Source organism: Peromyscus leucopus, chromosome 18, assembly GCF_004664715.2.
Source record: "Peromyscus leucopus breed LL Stock chromosome 18, UCI_PerLeu_2.1, whole genome shotgun sequence".
Lineage (NCBI taxonomy): Eukaryota > Metazoa > Chordata > Mammalia > Rodentia > Cricetidae > Peromyscus > Peromyscus leucopus.
Genome location: NC_051078.1, coordinates 43,382,430 through 43,395,341, shown reverse-complemented (window position 1 = coordinate 43,395,341; position 12,912 = coordinate 43,382,430). Strand labels below are relative to the sequence as shown.

Here is a 12,912-nt window from a genome sequence, read left to right as displayed (position 1 = left end):
GTCTTAGGCTTGGGAGTATTTTGGACATCAGATTAAGGCTGTTGAACATGAAGGCCGTCACTGAAGGTACAATGTCAGGAAATGGAGGGCATTCAAACCCCCAGAACACACTGACAGCAGAGGTCCGGGGTCCTACCTGGATGGGGTTGTAGAGTTCCTGCAGCGGACTTCGAGATCCCTTCCGGCAGCAGATGTCCATACCGAAGGGATTCCGCCGGATGACTGAGGAGAGAAAGTGAAGATCATCAGAACACAGCTACAAAGTTCGCTGTCTGACAGAGGGAGAGGAGGAGGAGGCGGAGTGCAAAGGAGGGAAGCCTGGCCTCCGGCACAGAAAGAGGCCGTCACCGTCCCCGGCTGCAAGTCACCGTCCCCAGCTGCAAGAGCGTGGCCCTGCTCTGTCCCCAGCATTCAGGTGTCCACACCCCAACAACGCAGACCCTTACAGAAGGCACCATCAGAGTGCCCAAGGAAACCAGAGTGGCTCTCCTGGGGGTGGTGACAGTCTCCTATCACCCAGCAACTGGGCTGTGGTCTGAGGACTGCACCCTTAGGTGGCAGGGGTCACGCACACTGAGGAGGAGCAAGATAGCTATTCCCAGGGGGCCTATGGTGAGGCTGCTGAGGCGGGACACGGAAGACTTCCACAGCAAGCATCCGTTCTGTTTGCTTTCTGTTGCTGTGATCAACGCCAGAACCTAAACCACCTGGACATGAAAGGGTCCATTTCACCTCACAGCTTACGGCTCATCATGGAGGGAAAGACCCGGAGGCGGGAATGGATGTAGAGCCACGAAGAGACGCCGCTGACTGTCTTGGTTCTTTATGATCAGCCTCCTTTCTTACACCACCCAGGACCAGCTGCCCAGAGGTAGCACTAACCACAGCAAGCTGGGCTCTCCACCAGCCATTAGCAATCAAGGAAAATGTCCTGCAGACATTTTCAGGCTAATCTGAAGGAGGCAACTCCTCAACCGAGGTTCCCTCTTTCTGGGTATGTCAGGCTGACAACTGAGATCAGCCATCACGGCATCCTCGTAAGAAGAGATGCATTCTAAGGGAGCGGTGAAAACTGGGAAAAGTAAACACAGACCAGTAACACAGCTACCCACACTGTCCGCCATCACATCCTGTACCTGAGGGGACACGCTGTGCCCTTACAGAACTGTGCTGTAGTGTGTGTGCTTATGACAGCGCCACCAGAGACCCTGGAGGATCCGGCTGCGGCAGCTCTGCGGTATTTCCACGGCAATGGCGTCACTATGGCAGAAACTTCCATCGTGATCTCACACATTCGATGCTGACTGTATTCCTACCACGCCGTGTGCAGCCAACACCTCAGACCATGCCTCTTCCTCTGGGTACCTCCTGGGACCTGGGCTCTTGAGAATGGGGTGAACCATTTCCTAGGGGCCCCTCTACAGGAAGTTGAAAGTCCTGTCTTTCCCAAGTCTTCTACAATTTGCATTTTCATTAAAAGATCAACTTGAGGCAGAAAGGATGGAGGTCTGTGGTTCTGGAGAGAGCCAGCACTGATAACCGATTGGAGGATTAGGACTCCTGTCACCTGCCCTGATAACCGATAGGAACTCCTGTCCCCGTCATCAATGAGGGGGCCGAGAATCCTTGCCAATAGAAAGGAGCCCTTTGTTTCTTCATTTCTCCCAAACACCCTAAATCCATGCACCTCCAACATTAGCACCTAACTACGGACAGAGGGAGGGAGAGGAGAGAGGAAAAGAGAAAAGGAGGGAGGGAGGGAGGGAGGGAGGAGACAGGGAGGAAGAAGAGGGAGGGAAGGGAAAAGGAAAAAGGGGGAGCAGGAGAGGCAAGTGGAGGAAGAACAGACGAACATGGGCTTTGTTCAAACATCAAACAGTTCGCAGCAGAGTATTGCTGTAATGAAGATGAATGGAACAAGACCAGCAGCGCCTCCCAGAAGTCAGGAGAGCACCCTGGTGTGTGGTGGTGGCCAAGCACACCCTCCCTCACTCCCTGGGTTTGATTCAGGGCTCTAACCATAAACCGGTTGTGTGACATCAGGCAAACCATCTACGCTCTCAGTCTCTGTTTCCTCGCTGTGTAAGGGGTTGAAAGGGAACCTCTCTGCGCTGGTTGTGAAGGCTGAGTTACTACGCAGACTGCTTAAAATGTGCTTGGCAGAGAGACAAGTTAGAAGCTCCTGAAGCTATTCTAGACAACACACCAGATCTGCACAAGGCAATCTATGACCAGTGTTGCTCGGCTCCTTGCAGGAAGTCGGGAACACCTCTCTTCCTGAACTAGCACGTGGGCCAAGAATCAAGATAGAGTCAAAGACTAAGAGGGCTGGATGGGGGCGGGGGGGGGGGAGGTGCTGTGCAGATGTCAACTTGATATCAGAAAGTGAAGGCTTGGGAGATGGTCCATTTGGCAAACTCATTACCATGGAAACACGCAGGCCTGAGTTTTGATCCCCAGAACCCACACTAAAAAACAGGTAGAGGGGTTTATGTCCAAAAGTGGCTGGCCCCAGCCCTGGAGAAATAGAGAGGAAAACCCTGGAGCTCATTGGCCAACTAACCCAGGGGAAATGCTGAGTGCCAGGTTCAATGAGAGACCCTGCCTCAGAAAATAAAGTATCATGTGATAGATGCTTGACAACAGTCTCTGGCCCCTGCAAGCGCACATTGCACGCGCGCACACCCTCCACATACACATAATGTGAAGAGTAATTTTCAAAAGCAACAGGTAACTTCTGGAAGGTTTCCAGATGAGCTAACTCCCTCCCTTGACTTCTCCCTTTGAGCCCTTGGAGGCCCTGAGGAGAAAGGTCTTCTCCTTCCCCTTGCATTCCTAGGGGGAGGCTGGCAAGTTTTTTCCGGAAAGGGCAAGTGGAAGAGGAAGGATGACTGGGCAGCAAGCTAGCAAGCTTCATTAGGAACAGGAATCGGATGCTCACCGAATCTTCCTGAGTTGGAAATACGCTTCTTTTGTTGTTTTGTTTTAATGGCTTAACAAAAATAGGCAGTAGGCAGGGTTTGACCTTGAGGCTGGAGTTTGGTGATCCCTGCCCTGGAGCCCGGGGCTCCAATACAAGCTCTATACACACCCTGAAAGCCCAGCAGCCTTCCCATGGGAGGAGGGATCTTAGAGCAAAAGTCAACACATAAAAGCCATTAGAATTTGATTAGGCTGTCCGGAAAAACACTGGTTCTTTGTTCCTCCGTGGCTGCCCCAGGAAAGCGAGGGAGAAATTCTGCTTTGTGTTTTTCTTTAATTTATTACTTCATTTTTCATTTCCACCAAAAAGGAGGCAAACTGTTGAGGGCAGGCAGGTCCTCCATCTGTACAATGGTACGGCAGCACTTGGAGGGGAGAACACAGCCATAAAATGTGTGAACCATGCCCACACCGCACAAGACTGAAGCCCCCCGAATGGTAGCGGACAAGCTCATCGGGACCTGCCACACTGAACACCCCCCTGTGGAGCCCATTAAAAGCCTGCTTTGACTGGGGGCAGTATTATTTAATTGGTTTATTTTTCTAAAAAAGGTCTTTAAGAATCCTGGACGTGTGGGGTCTGCACCTCAGGTCCTTTACCTGTGACTTCATGGGGCGCCATGTGAACTGACTTTAGCACCCTAGGCCACAAAAGCCAGAGGGGTCCGTGCGCTGTTTATAAGTGTGACAAGCCTGCCTTGTGCAGAAGGCCTGTGTGTGTGGAGAACACACATCGTTCGGGGTTATCACAGTGCTCCAAACATGTCACAGTTTGGGATTTTCAGATTTCAGACTTTTTGAATTAAGAATGAGCAACTGGCCCAGCAAGATGGTTCTGTGGGTAAGGGAACCTGCTGCCTCGCCTGGTGGTCTGAGTGTGATCCCTGGCATCCGACACAGTGGAAGGAGAGAACAGACTCCTGCAATTTGTCCTCTGATGTTCACGTGCATACATGTGTACACACACGTGAACACACAGTTAATTAATCAATCAGTTAGTTAGTTAGTTAATTAATTAATTTTCAAGAGAAGGAAAGAATACCAGCTGATAGTCTAGGCAAATATCCAAATGGAGCCCACCGTCCAGGCAGTTCCCAAAAATGTGAGTGGTAAACAGAGTCTATACATCCTCACAACCCCGCATCCACGCCCAGACCATCAACAGTAGAACCATCCCCAGAGACCAGTGTCTGTGAGCTTACATCTTACCTCAAAGAATCTTTGGTGCTTTGAATTCAGTTTGTTCAGAGTCTGAGGGGCTCTCAGACCTTGTCTGGCCTCTCCTGCTCATTCTCAAAGGATAAAGTGGGCCAGTGGAGGGACAGAAGGGCTCGTTACACAGGGGCCTGCAGAGCTGGTGTAGGATGGCCTCATCCATCCAGATCTCATCCCTGGTAGCCAGGTCCCACAGCAGAGGTCACTATCCCTCTGTGAATCCACTGGAGTCTCCTAGTACATATGTGTGACATGAGCAGAGATGGAACAAGGGGCCGGTCTGCCTGAGGATTTAACCAACGGAATCGATTCTACAGATGGGCGTGAGACCAAACCACTGACTAATAGACGGGGAATGAGGCAGAAAAATCAGTGAGGTTGCTAACAGACCCTCTCCACGGCGCAGTAGATGGTTACACTGGCCTTCTTGAGTTAGCACAGTTAAGACAGAGCGGGGGAGGTAACCATGGGTGTAAGGACCCGAGTTAGGTCTCCAGAACCCACATAAAAATGCCAGGCTTGCTGGTGCACCCCTGTAATCAGCACTGGGGAGGGGAGGCAGGAGGACCCAGGGAGGGGGCTCACGGGCCAGATAATCTAATCTAATGAGTGACCTCCAGGCCAATGAGAGGCCTTGTCTCAAAGGATGTAGACAGGGTTCCTGAGGGTGGTACCTAAAGTTATCCTCTGAGTTCCATGCACACCTGCACAAGGGCATACGTTTGTACAAGTGTACGTGTACACACACACACACACACACACACACACACACACACACACACACACGGGGGGGGGGGACCTAAAACAAACAGGCAAAAATATCAAGAAAAGTTAATATGAGAAGATGCCCCCAGTACTGCGGTATATGTCCAATGGACTCCATGACGACCTAGTAACCATGAACCCCATCACCTCCCCTACTCAGGGTGCACAGATCTGGGAGAAATCCGACTCTTTATCACAGTCAGTTCCCACATCTGTGTCCATTAGTATTTAAGGTCAAAAAGCAAGGACCACATTGAATAGAACTTTGGGCTGCTGAAGGTCGAGGATATAAATCTAAGAATTCAGTGAATGTTCCTGGCATCACAGGAAAGACGCGAAAAGCATTCATCTAAGAATCAGGAGGTTCACTGACCTGGAATCCTTCCCCAGGGGCTCCAATACCCAGCATGGAAGAATAGACTCGCTCATTCAAATACTCACAGCCAGATAAGAACAGCCACTGAATGGATTCATCAAAACCAACAGCTTCTGCAATCACCTCCCCCAGTCCCGGGGGTTCTGGTGCCTCAGCAGCAATATGAGCAAGTGGGGGGCTGTGGAGAACGACTTGTTAAAGCCTTAAATCGAGTTGGGGGCGGGGACAAGGAGAGTGTCCGAGAAAAGGCTGGTGAGGTGGCTTTCATGAAAGGTTGAGAGGAAGTCTTCAGAACTGGGTGTGATGGAGCCACACTGGCAAGGTGGGAGCACAATGGGAAGAATGTTTGTATCCCCCTCCGATTCTGAAAGCCGGGGACGAGGGTGGGGAGTGGGGGAGGGCGCTTATGATTCAGCCATGGGGACAGGACCTTTAGAGTAGGGATACTGTCTGAATAAAAAGTGACATTTTACCCCCAGAGGACACAGGGAACATACAACCATGAAGCCGGAAGCAGCCGTCCAGCAGACTTCAGCCTGCAGGAGATAAGTGTCTGTGGTTTAGATGGAACACAGTCCACAGTTGGTTGTTACAGAAGCCAGGACAGGCTCAGGCACACCGCTCAGAAAATGATCTGGCTGGTGGAGTGTGCCGCTCACTCACCGAGAGCACCGCAGAGGGGAGGGTGGAGGGAAAGAGTGGGAGACAGCAGACACTAAAGAGGGGTACCCAGGCACGGAGGAATGGAAACCTAGGGGACGCCGTCGATGAGCTGTGGCTAGAACCGGGGCCTCTCGAGTTCTAGTGGGGACCGTAGATGGCCACCTCAGAGCGGCTGTCCAGAGTAGACCTCAGAACAGGCTAGACCGGCAGCTCTCTCCTAAGCATCTTAGTGTCGTGATGGGCCAAGGATCAGAGAAGTTGTTCTGGGCTTGGGTGGAAATGGGTGTGACTTGGGCAGCCAGCGACTCAAATTCTGTCGTCACCTGCAAGAGCCCCCCTCAGATGGAGTTTGGCCCTGAGGGAAGGAGGCCGCTGGGACTGTGACCCACAGACTGACTCTAAAAGGTGACCAAAATGGCCTAAAATACCATTTTAAAAAAAAACCAAGGGTAGTTTCAAATGATTAGAGATTATATATGTGCAAAAGAAGAAAATCTACAGCCACAGAAAGTAGATCTGTGTCCACTGAAGGCCAGGGCTATGGACCAGGAATGACAGAGAGACACGGGTTTCTTTTTGGCATGATGGAAAACTCCGTAAATTGAGCTGTGGGGGAGTCTGCACAGCTCTGCCAATGTGGCCCTGCTCAGAGGACATTACACTTAAAACAAGTCAAATTTATGCATAAATTCAAAGCTCAATAAGACTACTTCCAAAAAGAATGTTTTCGGGATAACACTGTCAGTATTAATATTTTCAAGATTCTGACCTATTTGAGAAGATCTACCTAGCAATACCAACATGTAAGATTTAATCGAACAGTATTTTTGTCCCGGCACAAGTTAAAAATCTTTCTAAATTTGAACTATCAGGTTTATATTATTTAGATGCTAGCTTCTTCGGGGAAGTGAAGTATTCAAAAAGGATTTTAAAATTTAAACACAATTTAAATTATTAAAAGTCAGTTTAAAAGCTTCTTAAAGGCTAAATATTAATCAAAGGCCATTCTCAATGTTAACGGGTAGTTTATTGAGATTCTTAGAGGTAGGCTGTGGAACTGGGGACTTTCATTTCTTAGAAGCCTTTTCTGTACACAACAGTCAGTCTCTTGCTAACAGAAGTGACAGGGCTTGGCTACTTTAGGCTGATCATAAAGTAGGGAGCATGACGGAGTGGGGTGACGGGCGGCAGCCCACATCCCAAACCTAACCGTCATGGTCTCTGAAGCCCCACAGCGGTGGAATTTTATAGTTGAGAAACTCAAGACTCCACGGAAAAGTGGTTCAAAGGACCAGAGCTGGCAGCTGACCCAGGAAAGCCCCTATAAATTCACTTTACATCCCTTCTGGGGAGACAGAGCGGGCAGCATCATGACACATATCTTGCATCCACCATACAGGCGTCATTCCGAGCCTTGAGCGGTTAAGTTTTCAGTTACTGCCTTGACTGCTGGAGAATTCACCCCCTGCCCTGCAGTTTCCTGGAACGCTTACGAATATATTTTGCAGACTGCAGATAACGTGCCAGCACACTTTCTTCCTGGTGTCTGGTGCTCCAAGTTTGACTTTCCAACTTGGACACGTTGGTGTCTGCCTCTGGGGTTCCCCCACGCTCACAGACAAGTGACGCAGCTCTTGGCGATAAGAAGCCATTTGAGTCGACTTTGCTGAAGCTCCTGAAGCTGGGGGCTGCTAGGTCCCAACCTGCTGCTCCCTGTATTCAGCCCTGTGCAGGGCAGCTGCACGTTAACGCAGGACAAGCTGCCTCTGCATGCTAGTCTCTGCTTGGGGCACCAGCCCCTCTTGCCACACAGGCACTGTGAACATCAAAGGGACTGTCACCTTTGTTTATCTCAAGACCACTTTGGAAGACCCTGAGTCCCCCAACCTTCTCCTTTGTCTCTACATATCCTAGAAGGCAGGAAACATGGTGCTGTGGGTGGAATTGTCCCCCAATTCGTATTACAAATGCAGCTTCATCTGAAAATAGAGTTTTTGCTAATGTAATTATAGGTACATGGAGAGGGGGTCATACTGGATGAGGGCGGGCCCCAAGTCATATAACTGGTGTCATAACGAGAGGAGCAGAGGACAGACACACACACACAGGAAAGAGGGTCATAAGATGATGGTCAAGGGCACTGGAAGGATGCAATGACGAGACAAGGCATGCCAACGGTTGCCAGGAGCTGCAGCCGCAGCGGTGCAGGGTGGGGCAAGGATTCTCCCCTAGAGAAGCTGTCACGGGGAACACAACCAACTTACCCCTTGATTTTGCATGTCAAATTTCCAGAGCGTGGGAGAACAGATTTCTGTTGCTTCAAGCCACCCAGTCTGTGCTCCTTTCTTACAAAACCCTAGCGCACTAACATACGTAGTTTACAAGCTCACAACAAGACGTGTGTCTCCTCTCTTAAGGTTCCTGTGAGTCATAAATAAAGCACCCCTGTAAAGGCTAAGAGCAAGGCCCAGCCCCAGCTAAGTGCTGCATGAAAGATGAATGAACATGATTCCTAGGGTGGTTTGGGGGGGGGGGAAGGTCCCCAGAGGCACATAAAAGTGGCGCTATGAGAAGGTGTGGCCTTGTTGGAGGAAGTGTGTCACTAGAGGATGGGCTTGGCGGTCTCAGAAGGTCAAGCCTGGCCAGGCTGTCGATGTCATTTCCTGCTGCCTGCAGGTCCAGATGTGGAACTCTCAGCTCCTTCTCCAGCACCACGTCTGTCTGCGTGTTTCCCGCCATGACAATAATGGACTAAACCTCTGAACCTGTAAGCCAGCCCCAATTAAATGTCTTCCTTTATAAGAGTTGCTGTGGTCATGGTGTCTCTTCACAGCAGGAAAGCCCCAACTAAGACACTCCCCGATGACTACTACCTTGTTTTTCTAATTATTCCCTAAGAGAGTGTCTCAAAAATCATCTCTCTTCCAGCTCAAGCCAAAATCTCCCTGCTGCGAACACAGCACACACCATCTGTGGGTGCTGAAAGATTTCATTTCTGAGCACCAAACTGTCACAGGGAGGGGACGCTGGGGATGCACAGTGGCCCAGCATTTGGCTTTGCTGGAAATGAAGGGGCAACCCCAGATGCTCAAAGGTCTGCTGGACAGTAGCTCTGCCTCTCCTCCAAAGCACGAGACAGCTAGAGAGAAAATCGAGCCAGAAGGACAGACACTCAAGCCATAACGAGACAGAACCTCAAATGGCAGCCATCTAGCAGCCCAACCTTACATCTTCCTTCCTGTGTGTCTAGGTGAGTTTAAGACAGGGAATTATCTTTTGAATCGCTCACATGTCTCACACAGAGACCAAGAGAGAGAATACGGCTTGAAAAATATGGCCATATGTGCCACATCACTGAAGGCAGGAAGGTGTTTAAACCCTTCAAATCTACCAGCTTCCCTCTGGGAAAATGACGTGAAGGCAATGCTGGAACAGAAAGGAAGTGTTGGGATGGTAAAGATGCCCGCTGCTGCCAGAGACAGCTCAACTGGCAGAGTGCTCGCGGTACAAGAACGAGAGTTTGAACTGGTCCTCAGAACCCGCATTAAAAAGCCAGGCTCAACGCATGTGTTTGCAATCCGGGTACAGGGAGAAGCAGAAACAGGAAGACTCCCGGGGTTAGCTGGCCAGCCAGCCCCGCCTATTCGGAAAAACCTGGACCAGTTAAGAGAATGAGGTTGGGTGGTCACGGTGGTTGCACGCCTTTAATCCCACCACTGGGGAGAGGTAGAGGAAGGCTGATTCTATGAGACCTTAGAGTCTACATAGAGAGTTCCAGGCCAGCCAAGCCTACATGATCAGATATTGCCGATAGACAGACAGACAGATAGGTAGATGAATAGATGGATGGATGGATGGATGGATGGATGGATGGATGGATGGATGGATGGATGGATGGACGGGCAGACAGATCCAGAGGAATACCCCTGAAGTTGAGCTCTGGTCTAAACACACACACATAAGCATGCATGCACGTTCATTATTGTATTTTCTTTCTACCAGTTAAACACTGGAAACATACCAAGATGGCCAAAGTTAGAAGGATAATTTCATGAATTAAAGTCCACTTAAGTGCCAGGCAGTAGTGGCGCATATCTTTAATCCCAGCACTTAGGAGGTAGAGGCAGGTGGATCTCTGTGAGTTTGAGACCAGCCTGGTCTATAGAGCGAGATCCAGGACAGCCAGGGCTGTAACACAGAGAAACCTTGTTTCAAAAAATAAAAAAAAAGTCCACTTATGTATATTTTAGTAATTTGTGACATAGTACTAATGAGTTAAACATGCTACTATAATAAAAAAATTCTGATGTCAAACCATGGAAATGGAGTTGGGGCATCAGAATTCAAATAGGAGATGAGAATCTCACCGATACAGACATGTAAGCTCACCGATACACACATGTGAGCTCACCAATACATGCATGTGAGCTTACCGATACAGACAGACATGTGAGCTCACCGATACACCCATGTGAGCTCACCGATACACCCATGTGAGCTCACCGATACAGACGTGTGAGCTCACCGATACACACATGTGAGCTCACCGATACATGCATGTGAGCTTACCGATACAGACAGACATGTGAGCTCACCGATACACACATACATGTGAGCCAGCCGAAAGAAAGGAAAGCGGTGCTGGAGAGGCTCTGACGCTCCTCCTTACGGTGACTTCAACACAACACCAGATCCAGTGCTGAGGATGCAACGGAAAGCCACGTTCTAAACAAATGGCTGGAATCTCCCCAGAGAAAACCAAAACGTTATCTGCAGCCCCAAATGGGGATCCTCGGAGCCAGAGCTTTTCCTGCCTCCCTCCCACATCCCCTGCAGGGTCGGGGATGGAACCCCGGGGCTCACTTGCTCCTAACGCTGAGCCATGCCCACCTCCAGCCCCCAAGAGACTGCAAATGAGAACACAGGGTATGTCTCAGGATCCCAGGGTGTTAGAAGAGTGTGGAAAGGGAGAAGGATATAAGAGTGGGTGCTGGGGAAGAGCTACAGATGGGTGGAGGGGTGGGGCACGGATAGCTCTGCTGTGTGTCAAATCTTCTCCTTGAAGTGTGGCCAGCAGGGACAGGCCACTGCAGCTGCCTCCGATTAAACATGCCCATGTTCCCAGCTGCTTCCCTCCCTGTGAATCCACGATGCCACTGGACCTGGCTTTCCAGTCTCTCTACAGCCCGGCAGCAGGGTGGGAGTACGTGCAGGGAAGGGAGAGAGAGAAAAAAGAAACAAAACAAAACACCTCAGGTGACTGTCATGAGTTCCCCAAGGAGAATGTTCAGCACTTGAAGACTTTTACCACCCCACCCCCCAAGTATAAATGTAAAAGCTTCATGACAGAAAAATGCAGAAGAGAGTCACATCTCTCTCCAGAAAATCTAAAGGCCATGCCCAAGCTCCTAGTTGCTGTGGCAGGCTTGAAGGTGTGGCCTCTTGCTGTGTAATAGGGACATTTAGGCTGTGTTTGGCCACTAAAAGTCCTTCGGAGTCAGCCAGGCAGGGCCTCTGTGTAGTCAAATTAAAAAGCCAACCCACAGTAAGATATTTGCAATCTGTTACAGCTATGGGAAGCCCCTGAAGCTGTATCTGTAAGAACGGCCAGTGTGTCAGAAAGTCTCTAGTTCTTAGCTGGTTGACACCTACTGTCTGGGTGACGGTGACGGAGGGTAGCATGTAATGCTGGGGGGTGGGGGGCACCCAGAGGAGGATCCCTGGAGCCTGCTGGCTAAGGAGTCCAGTCACATCAGTGAACTCCAAATTCAGTGAGAGACCCTGTCTCAACCTGCTCTCCTCAAGTTGGAGAGCAACCTGAGGAAGACGTCCAGGGTCTGCCTCTAGCCTCTGCACATAAACATGTACATGTACATGTGCACACATCCACAGGAATACATATATATCTGTACATGCATGGTACGGAATATTACAGTAACTGCCAGATGGTCCACCACCTGACGAGGCATAAGCTATCCTCCAGCAGAAGCCAGAAGAGTCTGACACCCTTGGGAGTGGGACCCAACACCCTCAAGAAGCAGAGTGAAGGAAGTACCCAATGTGGGAGACTCCACTAAGAGAGGATGATGGGAGGACATTCCTATACTCCTAAGGGTCCAGTTGAGGAGACCGGGACAGCACCAGGGTTCACAGAAAGCTAGGGAGGATCGGAAAGGAACCCAGATAACCTATCTTTCATTTCTAATTTAATAAATGGCTTTTATTTAAAAAACAAAAAACTCGTCTTAATTTTCATAGTAAGTGTGGAAGACCCTTAAATAAAAATAATCTCATTTGTTCAAGTGAGGTTGGTGAAGAGGATTTTCCAGCTGAAGTGAGAAGCCTCAGAGGAATGAGGTACCCACCTCTGGGCAAAAATCCTTCTGGCCCAGCTATGTCCTGGAAACAAGTTATAACAAGTGAAAGGCAAGCAAGCTTCTGTTCCTCAAACTTGCAGGAAGACACCTGACACTGAGCAGAAGGCAAGGCTCAGCTACATACATACTAGAACTCTTGAATAGTCTCATAATTGCCCCTTCATTCACCCATAACGCACATGTCTACACTGCTGGAGGGTCTAAAACTCTACCTGCCAGTAGGCCAGAGTCCCCAGGTGTTTGAAACACGTAACACAACATGGAGTTTAAGCGACGTACAAGCTCCTCTTTTTAGCAGCCCACACCCATTAAAATAGCTTATGAACAGTTCTGACTTCATTGTGGCTGAACAACACAGAAACGTCCATCAAATCTAGAAGCGCATCTTGGGTTTCCGTTTGCTTTTAGAGTCTGGATTAAGCCTGGAATCTTCCCTTCTTCTTAACAGAGCCACTAAAGATCTTCTATCCCTCAAATCTATGAAGTAGAGACGTAGCCCCAAGGCTTTCTGGCCTCCGTCCCTAATGAAACAAC

At 49.7% G+C, this 12,912-nt stretch overlaps 1 protein-coding gene across 2 annotated transcripts in view; it reads right to left on the bottom strand.

The window, feature by feature from the left end:
* Chst11 (carbohydrate sulfotransferase 11) overlaps positions 1–12,912 on the bottom strand; it is a 214,186-nt gene that overhangs the window by 102,787 nt on the left and 98,487 nt on the right. For both annotated transcript variants that reach the window (XM_028880272.2, XM_028880273.2), the window contains exon 2: positions 137–222. In XM_028880272.2, the coding sequence (XP_028736105.1) occupies positions 137–222 (86 nt within the window). The remainder of the gene's footprint in view (positions 1–136; positions 223–12,912) is intronic.